At 36.8% G+C, this 21,381-nt stretch overlaps 1 protein-coding gene across 1 annotated transcript; it reads right to left on the minus strand.

Moving 5' to 3' along the window:
- Positions 1 to 1,463: 1,463 nt before the first annotated feature.
- On the minus strand, positions 1,464 to 19,419 carry LOC107703980 (transforming growth factor beta-1-like). The gene is made up of 9 exons (XM_016506794.1): positions 19,347 to 19,419; positions 19,126 to 19,261; positions 17,244 to 19,056; positions 9,355 to 9,618; positions 6,765 to 6,851; positions 6,498 to 6,645; positions 5,462 to 5,612; positions 2,659 to 2,769; positions 1,464 to 2,506 (listed from the first exon to the last, which is right to left on the minus strand). Exons 3-9 carry the CDS (start codon positions 17,566 to 17,568, stop codon positions 2,459 to 2,461), a joined length of 1,134 nt encoding a protein of 377 aa, XP_016362280.1. The 5' UTR covers positions 17,569 to 19,056; positions 19,126 to 19,261; positions 19,347 to 19,419; the 3' UTR covers positions 1,464 to 2,458.
- Between the last annotated feature and the right edge of the window lie 1,962 nt (positions 19,420 to 21,381).

The raw sequence follows: 21,381 nt of genomic DNA on the forward strand, positions 1-21,381 counted from the left end.
TATATATATTACTCCCCATTACTCCACCTACAGTAGGCCTACTTGTATTTAACACTAATTTATACAACTTATGTAGACTTCTAAACTACTTTAAAATATTTTTTGTAAAACTGCTTTTTAGAGGTAAATGTGGAAATCTTAAATAGCAAAATGTGTTACAACACTCCCTGTTCTCCCCTACTTAACTCTTGGACAGGATTCTTTACTGTACTACAGTAAAGATAATGAACGATTATTTCACAGTACTGTATTTGTGCATTACAATCTGTCGTTCTGTTAGATATTGTGGACTGAATTGTGAGTTTTGTTTATTGAAACAATTAATGTGTCACAATGGCATAAAATAAGTGCAAAAAAGGAAATGCAATTATATAATAAAACTGCATGAATGTGAAATGTTTGTCAGATGACTTCTATAGCGATTTAAAACACTTGCAGTTTAAAAATGTCAAAATATAACAAAGAGGACAGTATGTACAAAGGACTGTAGTTTTAACAAGCCAATATTCTTCAGTGAAGTGACACTGCGTTCATTTTGCGAACAGTGTATTCTCAGCCGTGTTGTCTTTCAGCTAACGCACAGAACACAATTCTCATCACTCAACACCACCGAAGTCTACCAGGGCAGAGAAAAACATGGAGCCTCTATAAATATACACATGTTCCTCATACAGATGTCAGCACGAGGCCAACACACACAACAAACAAACACACGCATAGATACAGACTCACTAACACAAACACATCACTTGCAAAAACATGGTTGAAATTTCACCTCAAAACCAGCAGAAAAAAAAAATAGGAAAGTGTTTTTTGCAAGAAAATTAAACCTGTTTTTAGGACCAGATTCGCACATTCAGCACATCCTTTTTAGCGTAATAAAAATTATACATTACTTTAATTTAATAATTTAATACAAGTATTTACAGATCATGTATGAATTTGCTGTACTGTCTTTCCATTTACTGTAAAACAATAATAAATGAATTCACTAGATGCATTACAAGTTGGTCAAGGAAGTCACACAATCCAAATAATTTTAATGGGCCTTAAAAATAAGATTTACCTTCTTTGTGTGAAATAATTGTATTTCATAAATATAACCCTGGACCAGAAAACCAGCCAGAAGGGTCAATTTTTTGAAATTGAGATTTATACATCATCTGAAAGCTGAATAAATACGCTTTCCATTGATGTGTGGTTTGTTAGGATCGGACAATATTTGACTGAGATACAACTATTTGAATATCTGGAATCTGAGGGAGCAAAAAAATCCAAATATTGAGAAAATCATCTTTAAAGTTGTCCAAATGAAGTTCTTAGCAATGCATATTACTAATCAAAAATTAAGTTTTGATATATTTACAGTAGGAAACTTACAAAATATCTTCATGGAACATGATCTTTACTTAATATCCTAATGATTTTTGGCATAAAAGAAAAATCTATAATTTTGACCCATACAATGTATTGTTGGCTATTGCTACAAATATACCCCAGCGACTTAAGACTGCTTTTGTGCTGCAGAGTCACATATGTGAAATGTGTCCCGGACATGTTTTGCTGAGATTGACCAACAGATTCCTTTAGCAAAGCTGTAGATATTTTTGAGAACTAACAAACCCTGACTACAGGAGGACCTGAAGAGGCAGACATGATCCTGTGACACTCGGTAGTGTGCAATGTGTGTGGTTAGGGAGCACATGAGAGCTTTGAAATGTTCGCCATTCAATACTATTCCTCTAGTGTTCCTCTTGCTCTTGGTCACTCAGACCCTGTTCACAGAAACACCTGTTCAGGTTTCAGAGGACAGCTGTGCGCAGCAATAAAACCCACACATTAAAAAACAAACAAATATTAAAGCAGTTAATTGATGCATGCTCCAATCCCATTAGCCTTCCTCTAAGTCTGATACTGTACGTCATGAGTCTTCACCTCTGTCGTTTAGTGCGAACACTTGTCTTTTACGTGTTTACCTTTAATTGACACATGAAATGTTCCTTTGACATCATTTCCTTTATCGGTTCAGCACCATTAGAAATCTTCAACGCACATTTTGCATGCAATGCTATGCACCTGCCTTCATGGTACAATCAAATTATGAATTTAGCCAGCACAATAAATTATTAGGGGGAAAAAAAGAAGGTAACAAAGCATATACGTGGTTTAATATTGAGCTTGTTTTATGAAATGATTTAACGAAATGTCTTTGTGTGCCATTGTAGACGGGCATCGCAGAGAAAGTCTGATTTTCAAAGATATTCCTCTTTCCTTTTGCCTCCACTTTTGTCCGAATGTCCTTTTTCCTGTCCATGTCAGTTGTCTCAGCTCCTGATTTTCCTTCCCACTGAGACTTTATGTTCATCTCTCCGTGCATTTGCTTACTTATGGTCCAGAGAGAGTTAGAGCCATGGAGCACTTTCTGAAGATAACATAATGCTGTGCAGTCAGATGAACTCTAACTGCATTTGCAGCTCCTCACCACCATGTTGGACAACTGCTCCACCTAGAAACAGAGCCAAGACAAAATGACTCATTCACGTTAATGGATTCAGGAGAAAACAAACACACTCTATTTGTGCCTTCTCTGCTTCTCTGGGATTTCTATCCTATGCATGAAGCTGAGAAGTCATTAAAATGATAAAAATAATCATTTACCTTGTGTTGTCTGCCCACATAGTACAGAATGGGCAAAGGGTCGAGGACTGCAGGTGCGCAGCAAGGCTGAGCAGACGCACCGGGGTTGTGGTGTTTGTATAAGGCTAATATCTGTGAGAAACAAATACAAATACCAATTGATACTGCAGTGAAACTGAGAAGCAGTGCATGTCTTGTTGTATTTTTTATGTCAGTTATCTGTTCACTCATTCACCTGATCTCATTAGTAGCCTATTCATGGGTAAAGTTTGCATTACATAATGGCTTATTTTAATGATGAGTTTACCTGTAGAATATTTCAATATTAAAAAGGTTTAAAATCGCACAGTGAAACACAACTAAAATTGGCGTAACACTAATTAGAAAAGAGGGACATCAAATTCACTTAAATATTAAAATATCCATTATGCAAATTATACAATTTCCTAGAAACATTTGCTACTATTGAATTTTAGGCATTTGCTGCGTTGTGACCAAAAGAACATTCACAATTGCAAAACTTTAGCTGCTCTGTACACTCGTGGCATTCTCTCAAACAACTTCATGGGGTGCATTTTTATTGCTTTTTAAAGGGGTCATATGATGTTGCTAAAAAGAACATTATTTTGTGTATTTGGTGTAATGAAATGTGTTTATGCAGTTTAAGGTTAAAAAAACACATTGTTTTCCACATACTGTACATTATTGTTTCTCCTCTATGCCCCGCCTTTCTGAAACGCGTCGATTTTTACAAAGCAAGAGAAAGGAAAAATTTAAATTGCATCATATGACCCCTTTAAGCAGTATCGAAGCATTTGTACTATCTAGTCCAACTTACCCAACTCTTAAAACAAATCATTATTACTTTTGTTAGTAAATTCAGTAACCCTTCAGATTAGGGAACACAAATTCACTCTTAACTAAGAGTTTTACCTAAATAAACTCTAATTTGCTGCTTATTGATAGTAAGGTAGTTGTTGTAGTAGTTGTGTTTAGGTATAGGGTTAAAGGATCTAGAACAGGTTCATGCAAAATAAGGCATTAATATGTGCTTTATAAGTACTAATAAACAGCCAATATCCTAGCGATATGCATGCTAATAAACAACTAATTAATAGTGTTCCCTAATCTAAAGTGTTACTGGAATTTCAAAGATACACAATTTATGTTTGTGTACAAAACTCATTGCAAACATTTAAGCCTAAGCCTTTATATCACATGGTTTTTGTACTGTTGTTACACTGATCTTGCACTCTCCCCTTCCAAGTACCTCACATGTCCATCTGGATACTATCTGCATTGTAAATGAACTAACATACTGCACTGCTGTGCAGGAGAAAGTTTACCCAAAAAGGAAAATCCTGTCATCATATACTTTCCCTCATGCAATTCCAAACCTGTATGAGTTTTTTTTCTCCCTTCCATAGAGCACAAAGAAAGCTATTTTGTGAAATGTCTCCTCAGTGTTTTTGTCCATACAATGAAAAAAAAAAAAAAACTCTTCAAAACTTTCTTTGAATTCTTAAAACTGGTGAAATTTAAAGCTCACATAGGTACAACTCAAAAAGCTAAAAAAGAAAGAACATCACTAGGCGCGTTTCCATTACCTTTCAAATTGCGCAAATTGAAATTGCGAATTGAAAATACGCCTAATGGAAACGCGCCAATTTCGCAAAAACGCCCATATATCGCAAAAAAGTTTTTACACTCGCATTAGGTGGTTTTTCAGGCAATGCGAAAAAGGAATAATTCGCAAAACTGCAATGGAAACGGCTTTTTCGCATTTACAGGTCACATGGCGTATGTAAAAAGTCATATGATTATTCTTCAATGTACTATAACCTCCAAGAAACACTTCATAAGTGGCCGCGCTCCAGTATAAGGGGCTTTCCCTACTATTAATGCTTAGACTATTTACACTACACAAGTCTGCGGTGCAGTGTGGCTCTGATACGATCACTGAAGCTGATTGCACTCAATGCTTGTGTTTATGTTTTTATACAGGCTATGCTTTATTCCAGCCCCAAAGTTTTGCGCAAATCTGTAATGGAAACGCGCCTACTGTTATAACTGAAGATGTAATGACATAAAATGTATGGCATTTCAGCCCTTGGGGTAACTAGTCATTCAAAACTTGTTTTTGCCTAACTTTTGCACTTCTTCTCTATCCCCCCCAAATTCCCCTCTGGATATTACTGTACCTGTGCATTGAAAATGAATGTACTGCACACAGCCACAGGAATCAATATTATGTAGATTCCAACTCAAAGAAATCTGTCATCAGTTTCTTAAGATGGTGTTGTGTATCCTTGCTCTAGACATGACAGGAACCAGCCAGAGCAAGCAAATGGTGCAGGCAGGAAAACTAAGGCCACATTTACACTGCAGATCTTGATAACCAATTCCACTTTGTGGATTGTATCCAATTTATTTCTGATGACTAGCTTACATCTTCTTTTAAAAGTGACCCATATCTGATATTTGCATTTGCACTATAAACTTGGTGTTTCTGTACGTGATTTTAGGCTAATATTGGTATAAGCCCTTGCACAGGATTCCTTTCAGCTTGTCCAGGTAAATGTAAAGTTCAGTAATAATGCCGTAAGGTAGTTTTAGATGTGTTCTGTGCAAAAAAAAATAAAATAAAAAAATATATATATAATAATAATAATAATTGTGCAGAAAACTTCAAAAAGTCAAATCCCACTTTGGCCTGGTTATGTTCTGGCATACTGCAGCTTTTGCTACACACTCCCTGGTGAAGTACACACTTTTAAAGACATCTGCTTCATTGGTCAATTGGGACAGAGGTGAAACACCCTACCTGAGAGTATTTGTTCTCAGCATTCCAGATGTAGGTACAGGAGCCCATGCAGTAGTTGGCAAAGTATCCCTTGGGCTTGTGAATCCACTTCCAACCCAGATCTTTCCGAAAGTCAATGTAAAGCTTCCGCATACAGCAGGTCTCGGTTTTTCTGCCAGAGAATGTTGGGAAAGAGGGAGTCTAATTATATTATTGTGTGTTCAGTGGTGCCTTAAGTTAGATTTTTACGCCTCGTTATTAGATAGAAATAATTGATAGTGGGATATTGAATTATTGAATTACAGTTGCCCTATTCGTTTTTTTTTCCCTGCTGGAATTTTCATGCATAATTTTATTCCATTATCGACATTTCATTCAGTTGCATGAAAAGCAATCCGATCGTCTTTGTCTTTTCTTTTCTGGTTCTTCGGTGGACTGTGTGGCAGTCCTGTTGAAAAATATGTCAAAATGTCCATCTCGGTGAGTTTTTACCTAAATGCACTCAGTTATGGGTGAATATTAACAGTTGGGAAAGTAATCGAATGCTTGTCAGTATATTAGGTCTATGCATTGTCTTAAAGTGACAGCAGCCTAATAAACCTGCTGCTGTCTCTGTCATTTAATGTTCTTCACTGAATAATTTTAGTAACTTTAATAACAATCATTATATATTTAATGATGTTAAATTACTATTAGTTTAGTGGGCTAAATTTATAATATCATTTGTATCTTTTTTTATATTTAATTTGTCATATTGTTTGTAATTTTCTCTTTTTTTTATCTTGAATATATATTTTCTCTTGACTTTTTATCTAGTGAAACAGCTCTGAAAGAACAGAAGGGGTCGGGGTCATTTTGGGGTTTTTATAAAATTTTCCTTAGGGGCCCCAGAAGTCTAGAACCAGCACTGCCAATCAGAATCAAGAATTTAACAATGTCACAATATAAAGGACATTCAAATTTGGTCCACATGAGAAGATGATAAGTATTGTTATCTGTACTCCTATACTGTATCTATAAATAAAACAAAAGAGTGAAAGAGAGCAAACAGACTTACTCATCACAAGTTTCATCAGTGCCAACAGCTCGTTTCCTGCGAGCGGATGCAAGGGAGCTGCCATTAGAAGGCAAAGATAAAGCCAGAATATAAGGCTTTGCCATCATCCCTGCCAGATCAGCAGTGTCACCTCTCTGCTTGTCTAGTCCTTAAAATACACACACATACAGTACACAGAGATAACGATTACATTAAAGATTATATCAGTTTGGATTCTTCAGGCATACATTTCCAGCACTAGGTTTCAGATGATTGAGATTATCATACCTGATATCATGAAGAGGAACTTATCAGTACTCTGCTGGTCTGTCTTACAGCCACAGTATAACCTCAGCTCTAAACTTTCTTCCTCTTCTGTTAAACACACACAAACACACACAAGTTTATTTGGGTTTTGCAGCACTCTTCTGTATAAGCCATTTAACACATGCACTAACATCAAAGAAGGAAATAAATGGGTCCTTAAAAATTGGTCACATACTAGTCAAGTCTATTCAGAATGAATTATGTAGTTGATTCAGCCAGTTTTTCTTAAGATACCATCATTTATTTAATCTTTCAAATTAAGGAAAGGAAGCTTAGCTTTCCAAATCTTTACTACACTTCTGTGAATAGTGGCCATAGTTAAACCGTGGTATTTCTAGTTAGACTGTAAACACATAAATTCATAACTCTGGATTATAATGGTTACATGATAATGATTAACCCCGACTTCTGTTAAACTGTTTGCTTGTTTTTTCTGTTTTTGAACTTTTTCACCTTTATTAGACATGACAGTTGGAGAAAAGACAGGAAACGATTAGTCTCAGCCTCAGACGACAGAGAGCCCACGCTCTGTTAGCTAACCGTCTGATGCATACGGCACACTAAACTGGAGACGCTTTCTCTCAGTCTAAATCTAACTGGCTGACTTTTACAGGATTTCAGGGAGACCGTCTGCCGAGAAACAAAACTGTGTTTCAGAACAGTCTTCCAAAAGACAAGTAAGCGCTTCAAAGGAGCAACTAAAAAAATGTCTTATAGTGTCTTTAACCTTTTAATCCTTTTTGAACATAGACGTGAAAATGCATCTGAACTTAAATGGTTGGTAAATTCATGAACGCTTTGGAATACAGACCTAAGGTCTCTTTAGTTTACTGTAAAGAAAATGTACTGTACGATTTTATTTGATCTAAAATAAATATTACACAAAATATTTTGGAATCTATAATTGTTATAAAATAAAAGCAATAAGTCTTACTAAGTTATGTTCCAAATTTGAAGTTGATATCACAAAAATCGAAAAATAAGATTTTGTTTAGGCGCTATACCAAAAATAGCCACTGGATGACTTCACTGAATTTTTTTATGCATTTTCCTGTCACAAATGTATACATTTCTGTCACAATATTACTAAAATAAAACAAAATAAAATAAACCAACCAACAAACAAACTGCAAAATATGGAACCCTGAGATTCAGACCTTTCCAATGATATGTTTTGTTAAGGTTAGACAAAGTTTTGATTATAAAATACTGTAGCAAATTTTGTAATATGACACTTGACACCACCCACTAAAAAGATTTAAAGTACCGTTTCCAAGGTAATGCAAAATCCGATTTCAAAATGGTTTGACGGAGTTTAATCTTTCAAATGATTTTTGAAAGATTAAACGTATTACTAAAATATGTGATGCGGAAAAGGCAATAAAAGTCAGGAAAATAAAAGGGAAATAAAGGGGAAGTCGTGGCCTAATGGTTAGAGAGTTGGACTCGTAACCCAAAAGTTGTGGGTTCCAGTCTCGTACCGGCAGGGATTGGCTCCCCGGGCGCCCGCAGCAAAAAATGGCTGCCCACTGCTCCGGGTGTGTGTTCACGGTGTGTGTGTGTTCACTGCTGTGTGTGTGCACTTTGGATGGGATAATTGCAGAGCACAAATTCCGAGTATAGGTCACCATACTTGGCCAAAAAATAAAAAATAAAAAGAGAGCCAAGCAGTTAACAGGTTATAAAAGACATTTAAAAGTTTTGTGAAAGGCACTTGTGTGAAAATGGCTGCCCACAAGGTTATGGCAAACTACAATATTTGTTATGAAGAATAATAATCTGAATAAACATACTGAAATTGCCATTGTTATGGCCAGAGTTTTTCATTTTCCGAATATAAGTGGTGCTTGTTTGTGCAAAAATTCTTTATCATAATTATAGTGTTCTGGAAAAAGCCCACCCTCAAATCTGTGCTGTTCCTTCAATAAATTTTATGCACCAGATCCAAACACTTATAAGTAACAGTACAGCTCTCTGAACAGTATCAAGAATTATTCATGTCAGTTGCACAAAAAATGCAAAATGAATTATATGCCAAAGTTTAATACTCAGTGTTACGGATTTATTCAAATCCCTAATCATAAGTATGAGCAATAATAATAATAATAATGCTTTAGCAAACACCACTAATACAACAGATTTGCTCACTTCCCTAACATATATTTTAGTGCAAGTAACATTTCATCCAAATGATGGTGCTTACTACAGTTATGACTATATTCATAATATAGCAAAGCCTCTTGTTCCTTGTTTATTAAGTATAACATGTACCATCATGATTATTATGCTCCTATGTGTACTGTGGTCTGCAAGTTCTTATTTGTTCTCATTTCAGCGCCAATAACAGAATTCTGCATTAATGTCTCGCTGAGGTTTTGTGAGGTTATCACAACATTATATAGACACTGAAGAAAAGGTAGACTGTTTTAACCAAACAGATTATGTGGAACATAATTTAGGAATACATTCTTATGAGCACATCTCAAATACACTCATCAATCGCAATTGGGAAGCTACAGCTGATGTTAGCTGAATGCTGCCATGACCTTACCTGAGCCCTGCAGCCATTCTATCATCGTCTGTTTCACGTCAAACGAGAGCCAGCGATCAGACAAGGCCTTGGAGACAAAGCGAGTGCCCAGATATCGAGCCTGATCGCCCGTTCCACGATACAGCTCCAGCCTCTGCTCCTGGTCCATTGTAGGGTTCTTAATCCGAAGCCGTAACTCGGCTTGAGACAGCAGCCGGCGATCTGGAATACTCTGCTTCATCTCTGAAACGTTAAAAGTCATCTGATGCTTTGTGCCATTCTGAGCTAGAGAGAAAGTGAGAGACAGAAAAGTTCATGCTTATTTTTAAGCTCGGACAACAGACCACTCTTTTGTCAGATGAGACATTAAAGCACGGACCAACTACGTCCTGGATTTGCCAAAGTTTGCCAAATATTAACTATGTACTATGGTACTATGTGAACTAAGCATCCATAAGCAGAATTGTATGTTCGCCTTTGTTTTGACTTGTTTGTGAATTGATCAGTATTTATTGGATGGATAGAAATTGTGAAATTATTACAAAAGGTACCTAGTTTTTCCAGATAAACCCGTCCCTAAATGGTGCAAAAATTGAACAGTGATTTGTTGCTTTTCATGTCAGTCAGATGGCGGTTCTTGGCCTTTACAATACAGGCAAGGCAGCATTAGTGTTGTATAGCTAAATGAGACTTATGATGCCCTTGCTTGTATTTTGGCAGTAGCTGTGTAATTTAAAGAGAAAGCCTCATTAACCTGTGTTCAGGGTTGCTATAACTGGTTTTGCTGATATTTAACATGGGGAGGAGGCCAATGGTGTGGGATGAGTTACCTCAGTCTCATTATGTTTAAGACAGCCATCTACTACTGGCTAAACTTCAGCTCTACCGCTACCATTTTTCAAGCTGCTGGATAGACTACAACTTTTCTACCACCTAATGCCGGTGTGACGTGTCCCAACCTTCAAGCAAAAGGAGCTGAGACCAGTTGCATAAACATAGGACTGTGTCTTACGAACTAGTGTGACCAACTAGCAGTTAGCCAAGTCCGGGCCGATCATGCAGAAAATCGGCTAATTCCAGTCCCTGGCCGGTCGATCGGTGCATCTACTTTTTGTAACTGACATTAAAAAGTTGCATAAACTGCTAAGACTAGTCTTTCTTCAAGACTGGCCATAACTTTGTAAAAAGGTAGATTGATCTAATTTGAATCTGAAAACTAAGGCTACGTCTACATGAAGCCAGAGCTTTCCCTATCCGATCTTTTTTTTCCCCTCGTCTCCAGAAATATCTGCGTCCACACGAAACCACGAAACCGACACAAAACGATGCAGTATACATGCCAGACCAGCATGTGGCGCTGTAATTCTTCCACAGAGATACACTAAAAATGGAAAAGACGACTTGGACTGTGTGCATAAACCTTGCGCGCGGTATACAAACGAACATGGAACAATATTAATCTGTGTTAATGTTAGTTAATAAAAAGACAATCGTTCAGTGTTTGTTCATGTTTTTGTTGCTGTTACGTGATGTAGCGGTGTCTGAGACGTGGGCTGATGACATCATCGTTTCAGAAAATATAGGGATTCGCTGTCCACACGAGAACGCAAGGGCGGCGTTTTCAGATTTATCCACTCTGGGACCCGGTTTCAAAAAATATTGGTTTCACTCTCCCAAAACGCCGGATCCGTGCGGACAAAACGCCTATACGATACAAAATGTATGCGTATACAGTTAAACGCGTCTCCGTGTGGACGGGGCCTAAGACTGATTACAGCTTGGTTAACTGCAGTTAGTCAAACTAGTTCTTAATATAGCTGCTATGTTTAAGCAACTGGCCCCAGTATTGACAGAAAAAATGACATGACTAACTTTTTTAAGACTAATCTAAGCAGTTATGCAGCCAACCACTGTTGGATGCAAAATTTTCAATAATATCAATCCACAAATCTGACTTTGAATTGCAGTCTGGAATCATAAATCACACCGTGCTCGTTCATTCAGCCAGAGGAGACTGAGCCTGGTTCATTACCACTGTTGCCATTGGCTTGTTTAGTTGGGGTTTAAAAGACACTTAATATTCACTAATACTGCATTATTGATTTGACTGCACTGACAGTATTGGATGAGAATGAAATTTGAACTAATTCGAGGTAGATGATGACACTATTGACTTTTGTAGAGCTGCTTAATGAATTATTTTCATAATTGATGAACTTTACACAGTTACTGAACTTACTTGAACTGAACTGAAGAATGACATTTGAATTTCATATTTGATGAAGTTTCTATATATCTATCTAATTAACTTATAAATGTCCATTGTCCCAGGCAACTGATTTCCAACATTCTGCGCTAGTGTCTCTCATATAAATCCACTCTCTCTTTCTTCCCATATAATAATCTTCAAATCAGTATTTCATATTTCTTTTCAGTAACTTTGCTGCTATGTATCACATGTTCTGCAGGAAACCAACTACACCAACTGTACACATGACATTAAAACAAGACTTTATTTTTGACATTTAAAGCTTGACATTTAAGTGCAATGTTTGTCAGAAAGGGGACTTCCTTTGCTGGAGCTCAGATCAGATGATGACATGATTGAGATCTATCAGAGGTCGCTGGACAGCTGCTGGAGGATGTAGGAGGATGGGTGGAACATTCTCTGTGGTTAATTCCACTAACTGTCCATCCGCACGCAGCAACTATCTTCGGTAATACTATAGTTGTAGTTGTTAAGTTTATATATGGTGTAGGATTAAGTGATGTAGAATACAGCCATGCAGAATAAGGCATTAATGTGTGCTTTATAAGTAGACAATAATAATATGCATGATAATAAGCAACTAGTTAATAGTGAAAAGTGTTCCCTAATCTAAAGTGTTACCCTATCTTCTACTAATCCATAATTATTCTCAATGATCTTCCTATATTGAATATGCAATAATCAATCCAGACAATCCAGTGAATGACATTTAATAACCCTGTTGTAGCATACAAAACCAATAGGCTGAATCTCACAAAAACAATCTCACGAAACATATACACGGGTCATATTGCATCCCAAAAATAAAGAGAAAAAAAAACATGTATATTACTAATTATGAAAAAAGAAAAGAAAAAACTAGTAAAACATCCAGGCACAATACAGAATTAGAACTGTGAAGAGAATGTGTTTTTTTGTAATTTTCATAAATCAAAAATTAGTTATAATTACTATTATTATTAAGAATAAAAATAATAATAATATGTGACCTGGATATGCTTTCATAAGATTCACCCAATAGCAATAAAACTTTCTCATTAGCTTGGTTATAAAGACAGAGAGAAATAAAGAGAAAGAGAGAGAGATTTAACTATATTACTAATAATACTGATAAAAAATAATAAATGTACTGTTGTATAGTCCTATTAAATAAACAAACACATGGTAAAACATCCAGACACACTGCAGTAATGTGAGATTGCTATATATATTTTATACGTATATAATTTATTTTATTTTCTTGTGGTTTTGGGTTGAAATGTGACCCACATGCTTTCATGAGATTCATCCAATAGCTATAATGACTTTGTTTTTTTTTTCTCATTAGCTTGGTGCTATACATTGGACATGTTCTATTCACTGTTGGAAACTATTTTGTATGGGTCCCATGTATCAACACCTGTGGTCATATAAAAGGTGTCAAGGACTGAAGGCACTGCTCTTTGTGTACGGTGGTGCAGATGTGTGTGTGTGTGTGTGTGTGTGTGTGTGTGTGTTTACACTGGCTGGCGCTCAGGTAAGCCCAGGACAGCTGTCCTAACAAGCACTGAGACAGGCCTATCATTAGTAATGGGTGCAACCAGATTCCAGCAGGCTTAAAAATCTGCCTCTCCAACAAACGCTTCACCCTTCTTCTCCTCTTACTATCGCCATCCATAGAATCACGCCTCTCTCTTTCCTCGTCTATCTATCCTGCTCCAATCACATTAAGACATGACACATTTTCCCGGCCGATGAGCTGTGCAGGCAGCACAATCTTTGACATGTGATAACATGAAATGAAAAATAGCACACATGCAGTAGAACAGACTGATTAGTCTGAAGGAGGACATGGAAACTTGCATGGCATGGCTGTAAAACGAGTGCTCTTGATTTGACAGCATAATTTATGATTACACAGCACGATCATTATTACCTAGAAGACAATATCTCTTTCTTCATCTCTTTCATCTACTTTTAACTAACAGATACTATCAAGTCTAGAAAGCCAAAAGGAAAAATAAATGTTCCAAATAAAATACAATGTGGCAAATCTGCATTGTAGCAAGTTAAACATCTATGCTACTGAAAAAAATGATAATGGAAATAAGGAATGCCATATTAGATAATGACAGCAATCCATAATCCTACAAAAACAAATTTGTAATCCTGAAAAAATATTTCAACACACTCTCATTGCTAAAAGTAGTGGTTCTATCTATTTCAAAATGGACAACACTAAACATATGATGTTTTTCTATTTGTGTTCAGCAAGTCAAGAGGATTGGTCTGCTTTCTTGAATGCATTTAAAAGTATTGCAACAATACAAATCCACAATATAAAATATAAATGATTATAGGTGTTTCCTAAGGCAAGCGTAGCTATTTCTACTATTAGAACAAACCTTGATCTAACCTTAATCAATACATTTTGTCACATAAAGGCTGGAATACATTACACCACTTTTGCCCAGATTTTTGCCTCAATTTACAGTCTGGACAAATCGATGCAATAGTTGCCAAAAGTCAGAATCAGTGTGCAGATTTGAGTTGACAGATTTCATAGAATGTTTTTTCTTTAGCTTCAGACTATGATTCCATCCAGTAGGAGGATATCAAAAATGTTGGGGAAAGTTACTTTAAAAGTAATGCATTACAATATTGAGCTACTCCATAAAAAAGTAACTTGTGTTACTTAGTTCCTTTTTATGGAAAGTAATGCATCATGTTACTTTTGTGTTACTTTTTGTCACCTGGGATGTGCTTGTTTGCTTTGTTTTTAATAACAACAAACTGAGAGAGCTGTCAGTGAATAAATGGAAAAACAAAGTAACTTGTTTTACTTATTTGAAAAAGTAACTTTTTATGTTGTAAATGCAAAATACATTACTTTACGAGTTACTTGAAAAAAAGTAATCTGATTACGTTACTTGTAATGCGTTAACCCCAACACTGATCAAAACGTTTGATATTTTGATCCGATTAAAAAAAAAACATATATATATATATTTTTTTTTTTTTTGAGTTCGAAATGACTTGAAAAGTCTGGTAGTGTGTGATCCTCAGTCGTTTAGTGTGTGATGCCCAGTTTTCCTCTGTAATTTACAAAGTCAGCAAGTGGATGATGCCTAGTGTTTTAAAATCTGTTTAGATTTTAGAAGTCGTGTAGTGTCTTCCAGCCTTAACTCACCCAACACTGTTTATGCTACAGACATGAATTATACCCCAAATCATATAATTTTACTTGTAACCACCTAGCAACATCCCAGAACGCTTTAGCAACCACATAGAAATGTTCTAAAAACACTCTGAAAACCCTGGCAACGCAATGAAACACCCAGGAAACCACAAACTACACCCTAGCACTGAAGCCGTGACATTTGCTTGGTTTAAGCATGGGGTAACCATAACCTAACAGCCTAGTAATACTCTAATGAGAGTTAGTTGACATAGTTGCAAAGTTACTTATAATCAACAGAGTTTCTAATGTGGACTGTCAAAATGAAGTGTAACCAAGCACAGATTTCCTCAGCAAATATAAAAATCGAATTATTTATTTACAATTGTGGCTCCAACTTAGAATTGCTTCACATACTGTGCATCAGTTAATTCTTGTGTAATGTAGTCTTGCAAAAGTAAGCAATTACTACAGTACTACAGACTGTAAATACTGAGCGTGGGAGGCCTTGCACTTGCATCAGGACTTGTTTATTAAAATGTATTCCACCTTAAACACATGCAAGAAGCCTTACACAAACACAAGAACATAAAGAGGTCTGTTGTCCAATGAGGGAAACCGCAAAAGAGGGAATTCAACTTTGCTATTTGGGACTATTTCCTGTAAATCTTAGTCACACCTCAGAAACAAGCAACCCTCTTTGCTGTCAAATGGGCCCTTCAAAAATTGAGCAAAAAGACAGAACCAGTAAGAGACACAGAATAGACAGCTCAGTTACAGGAAAGCCCCTAACTCCAGAGGAATACACAATTAGTGAGAAGGACTGCGTGTGAATCTGACTCGTCTACCCTTATCAACAGTTTCTCTTTGTCCTTGGTTTTCATCCTTCAAGCAAGCCCCATCTCCACGGAGGTCTTTATTCACTGCACATATCAGATCACAGGCCTGATGTTTATGTCTGAAATGTTTGAAGTGGTTAAAGGAGGTAAAGAGGGTGAGGGATGAAAGCATGGGTGGTAAGCATCAAATGTAAAGTTATTTCCCCATCAAAAAAAACAGATGTAGCACTGCTTTAATAACAGATCTAACAGGTACAAGAGAAAATCTGTGAACCCCCCCCAAGCTGGGGGCTTTTTCACAGTTTTGATCAAACAAACAGATTGTTCAGAACAAACAGACAGAAGTGTCCTCAAACTGTTCACCCCCTATAGCAAGAACTTGCTGTTAAAGCTTCGACTTTTACAATCTAACACATGAAGCCAACAGTGAAAACAACTAGGCTATTAAAATACCACAGATAGTCTGAGAGCAGATGGAGGATGCAATGCTGCTTAGCTCCCCTAGGGTCTGCATGAGGGGGATCTGAAGTGAATGCATGAGGGGATTCAGGGGAACACATGTGATACAAACCTATGAGAGCATGAATCATCACATTCATTGTTTACTTAACATTAATAATCCGAACTGGACATGTTGGTCTGCTTTTCAAAGAGCTAGAGACACAGGACTTTTAATACTTGAATGGCACTGCTGTTTCTTTAAAGAAAATACATCAAGGATAATACAGGATAAAAGGGTGAATCATTATGAAGTATGAATATGAAGAGGTTTATTTTTGTAATGCCTGGATGACTGTATACTGTTCCACGTAATTAAATGGCTACTTACCAAATACCCATTTGCACATGTAATATGTATGTACATTTCTGTATATGAAATATACTGTCACAAGAAGTTAAAACATATATGAAACCTATTAGAAATTAGAACAATTTCATAGCCCATTCGAATATGTATGTTTGTGTATCTGTAATACATTTTTGGACATATATATCATGCAGATGTATATATCCTAAAACCCATCAATATATATTTATATAATGTTGATGTTATATAAGTAAATGTAAAAGATAGGCATGTATTAAAAAATAAACATACAGATTTGTTTTAATAAAGATGCTCATATAAATAAATAAAAAAATATATGGTTGGCATATGATTGCTGCATGTAATGTTATATATACAAAATCATTATATAGATGTTAATAACATATGAACATACAATTTTTACTATTTGAATTTTATATGTTATAAACTTAATAAAATGTATGTACGTTAAAATTAAATATCGTCTTATAGGTAACATATATAGCAGATTTACTCTTGATATTGGGCAATATTTGTCATATATTACATTTCCATATAAGTAAATAAATAAATTACATGTAATTTTGGTTTGAGTTCACCTTATTTTAGTATGTAAAAGAAACTGAGTGAAATGAGAGACATGAGACTAGCTCAGACATGTAGGAAACTGTTGTCTGGGAAATATATCAATTATACCGCTGCCAATTATAATTATAACTATAAAGTGATTATTATCATACAAAAATATTTCACCACAGAATGCCGACATGAATGAATAGGACATTATGTTAGATTAAAGAAGTCCAAAAAAAGAACACTTCTGAGGACACGTCTTACCTTGTTGGATGGTGAACTTGTGCACCTCCTTGCCAAAGTAATCTTCATCTTCAGCCTGCACAGAAACGGGCTTCATCTTCATTTCTTCACTCAGTTCAACAGTGCTGTTGTACAAAGAAAGCAAGGCGTCTGGGATCTTCAGTCCATCATCGTCTATCTCTGATTCGGGCTCTTTGGCCATGCGCAGTTTGCTGAGGATCTGACCGCGGATGGCCTCTATCCGTTTCTTCTTCACCACCTCCAGGTCCAGAGTTTTGCACGTGGACATACCTCCTGTTCTAGTCACCATGCACAGGGCTGTCACTACCAAACAAAGCAACCTCATGGTGCCAAATCTGAGAGCAAACTGTCTTTAGGTAAGGAGAGAGAGGCTCACCAAGAGTCTGTGACTGACGCAGAGCGTTTGGATCAAACAGACACGGCAGTCTTGTTATTATGGAGGTGATGCTACCTGATGATGATTCTGGAAAGCACCTTGAATACTGAAGCCAACAGAACAGCTGATATCTGTCTAATAAGGGAAATTCCTGATACTTCACCTGTTTCAGAGGTCCATCCAGGTGCAGTTTGGCCAAATGGGGCAAGCACTCCCTCACATAAACAAGCTTTGAGGCAAACAAAGACCATGCGATCGCTAGGCTACACCTGAACGCCACCACATGCACTTGTATATATGCGTCTAAGCATACATTTTTTCCTTTCGGCACAGCTTTACCGCCGGCTCACTGCTGGCAGAAACACACAGAAGTGCTTGTGTGAGTCCATGCGTCTGGACTGACTCTTTTTCTCTCCTCTAGTAATGGATAGTTCCCGCTGTGAAAACACGCAGAGGTCCAGATACAATGACACTTCTGTAAGCGTGTTTGCTCACTAACTTTCCTCTCTACTCACAGCTTCTCTGGTCTTGATGCTTCAGCAGATGTTTTGTCATCTCGCACAAAAACCTCTAAGAAGTCCTGACTAAACCAGACAACCCCATCCAGTTGCATCCTGCATTCGCGACAAGACAAAGAGACGTGTCCAGCTCAGATTTCCTCAAAAGTTTGCTTTTACAACATTAGGTTTCCTCTGTTGGTCAGACCGATTTTCCGGAAGCATTCAGACAATCAGATAACAGTACCGGTGACTTGCAGAGTTTGAAAGTTCTTCATTTCACATGCAAATCTTGTGTTAGTAAAACGAGTTGCTTCCAAAGCTCTGTAAACCAGCCGAAACTTGGTAAAGAGGTTTAATCAAGTTTGAATAACTCTAGAGCAGAGCGAAGTCTTCACAAGATATCAGTTAAAATAAGTAAGTGTTTTGTAGATGGCTTTTTAAGGGCTATAACCTCATTTTCTCTTAAGCTTTTCCCACTACAGAGACAAGTGGAAAGATCGACTGTCACGACTAACCAAACACACTGCTTCCCCCCCAACCCCGACTCACACACTCACACACATTTCACTGAGAGGAATTGAAAGGAAAACAGATCCTCTCGGAAAATACCCTGACGTTTTGGCCCCGGTGATGTAATGTGTCAGGAAAATCAAACTAACCACGTCCAACCCACGAGTCTCGAGTGACAGATGGAGTAAACAAAAAGAGCGAAACAGATGAACCGTCCATGTGTAGCCAGGCAGTAAACGCGTGAAGCGCAGCAGTGACAGCAAATGTCCTTTTTTCCTTCCCTGCCTTGCCTTTGTTCTCTTCTGTTTGTCCACTTTTATGCCTTTTGACCTCAGTCTGGAGTAAAGGAGTCCTTCTCTCTCGTACAGCACTCTTTTTATTAGCTCCCTCTTGTAACACACTCCCTCTCCTCGCTTGTCAGAGCTTGCTGGTGACAAAGTGATTTGTGAGAGCTTTACGTTACAATAACTTCTCTCTCCCACTCAAGTTCACTCACTTGCCCTCCTTTCAGGTTGCCGTTGCTTCACTAGAGCCGAAAGCTCTCCGCCCAGGAAATGAGGCTAACAGACTCTCTGAAATCTGTTCCTCACACAGCACTTCTCTTATACTGGCCAGGAAGCCCTTCGCAGCTTCTGGAAGACACACACACAGAGTGAAAGGACAGACAGGTAAATAACATGGTCATAACACTAATGTCTGGCCAAACCAACCACACACCTTTTTAAATGACTGCCAATGTAAGATGATGACAGAATGCTCTCTGTTGCATAAACACACTCCCAAACCGAACCTGACGAGCTGCACAACAGAGCACTGTTATCAAGGCCACATTTATGTCATGCGGTGAGCTGATGTCCACTTTGCTGTTTATTTTCTGCCATCTGTATTGAATGTTTTTATGCAGCTAAATAAAGGCTGAAATGTTAGACATATGTGATCCAAATACACATTTGGCTGGATTGAACAAGAATTAGGAGTTTTGTTTTTTTTTAAATAAAAAAATTATTGTGATTTTAACAGTAAAAGACTGTAAAAATGCTACAATGACTTTACTGTGCCAAAAGAGCTAAACAGAATTATGTTTTAATAAATCAAGCTGCACAACACACCTTAGCAATACTATAGCAACCAGTTATTTGCATGTTCTCAGATAATCTCACTGCACTTGGAAAATACACTGAGTCAAAGGGAATCTACAGTATAGTATACTGTGCTGGAAAATAATTCCATCACGCATTTTCACAAAGCAGTAAACATTCTGTAAAAGCACTGTTTATATAGTGCACTTCACGTATCAGCGTGCTTTTCATTTGGATTGGCCTAGTTTGTTTTAAATGTCGGTGCCATGATCCTGGCGCCTTCTTGTGGATCAAATGAGAGCTACTATTATTTTATTGCTATTAATCATCACCATTAACAGGCATGCATAGAGACAGTCTGTAGGATTCAGCATTTTAACCTCTTTAGAAAATATTAGATTTACTGCAAAATATTTTATACTTTTTCTTGGCATGTAGCAGGACTGCATATTCTTTTCAGAAATACAGAATGAAAAAAAAATAAAAAATACAGTAGCATCTTCTGTTTTCCAAACAATAAATCCCTCACTATAGCTTCTGTATCATATATCTGAATGTAATCCTTCAGTCTTCCCTGAGGTTAACTGTGGGACAGGGTCAAACCCAGTCCAGCACCATTTGTGTTTGTGGGTACAGCCAACACCGACCTGCAAATTTTCTCACAAACTATAGCCAAGGAAACCAGGCTCCAAACCAGAGAGATCGCTTGCACACACTTCTAGAGCCAAAAACTCAAACTGCGGTGTCAAGCCGAATACAGTAAACATGCAGTCTCAGAACCTGTGTGTGAATATTGTCATTCTCACGAAAGTGTCAAAGCTAGTGCTTACTGGAAGTTTCTTCAACTCTGGTACCCCTAGTGTTTATTTTATTTATTTATCTATTTAAAAAAAAAAAGACCTTTAACCTATGTTTAATTATTTGGTAGTTTTATAAATTCTATTTAATTAAAGGCTGTTGATAAAGAAACTAAATAACACAAATCAGAGTTAAACTGTATACAGAAATGTCTGAAATTGTGGTAAAAAGGCAAAACTTCATATAAAATGAATAGAAAGTATAACAACTTATGTCATATTTAGTTTATGTCTTATGTCTCCTTTTTAGTGAACAAAATTTCAACACTTACAGTGAGAGAGCTCTTTACTGTAATCCAATTCCTACTAGAAAGAATTAAATTGTAGAGCTATCTACTGTAATTGTTACTAGTAAAAATACAATTACAGAGAGTAAAGCTGGGAGAATTTTAAGCTAATTCGCCATGCAATAGTTAACAGGTGTTTAATTCAAAATAGTAAGAGTAGTATGCTAGTATGCTAGCATGCAGCATATGGCTGAATTTGTGTCGGAAAATCTGAACAGCTACTTTAACAGTTCCCACAACAGAAACTTTGACAAAGGATAAAGCCTACATTAAAATGATCCAGTTTTCCATGTAAAAACTGAATCAAGACACAAGACTCAATTATATGGTGTGTGGAAAATAGTCCGTTTTTATTTATTACAATTACAAAGATGGTCACACTTTATGTTAGGTGAACTAACATGTTCTAACCTTAAAAACTGTCCTGCAGAGTTTAGCTCAAACATCAATAAAACACACCTTAAAGGGGTCATATGACGTTGCTAAAAAGAACATTATTTTGTGTATTTGGTGTAATGAAATGTGTTTA

This window comes from Sinocyclocheilus anshuiensis, unplaced genomic scaffold, assembly GCF_001515605.1.
Source record: "Sinocyclocheilus anshuiensis isolate Anshui unplaced genomic scaffold, SAMN03320099.WGS_v1.1 scaffold1408, whole genome shotgun sequence".
In the NCBI taxonomy this organism is placed as follows: domain Eukaryota; kingdom Metazoa; phylum Chordata; class Actinopteri; order Cypriniformes; family Cyprinidae; genus Sinocyclocheilus; species Sinocyclocheilus anshuiensis.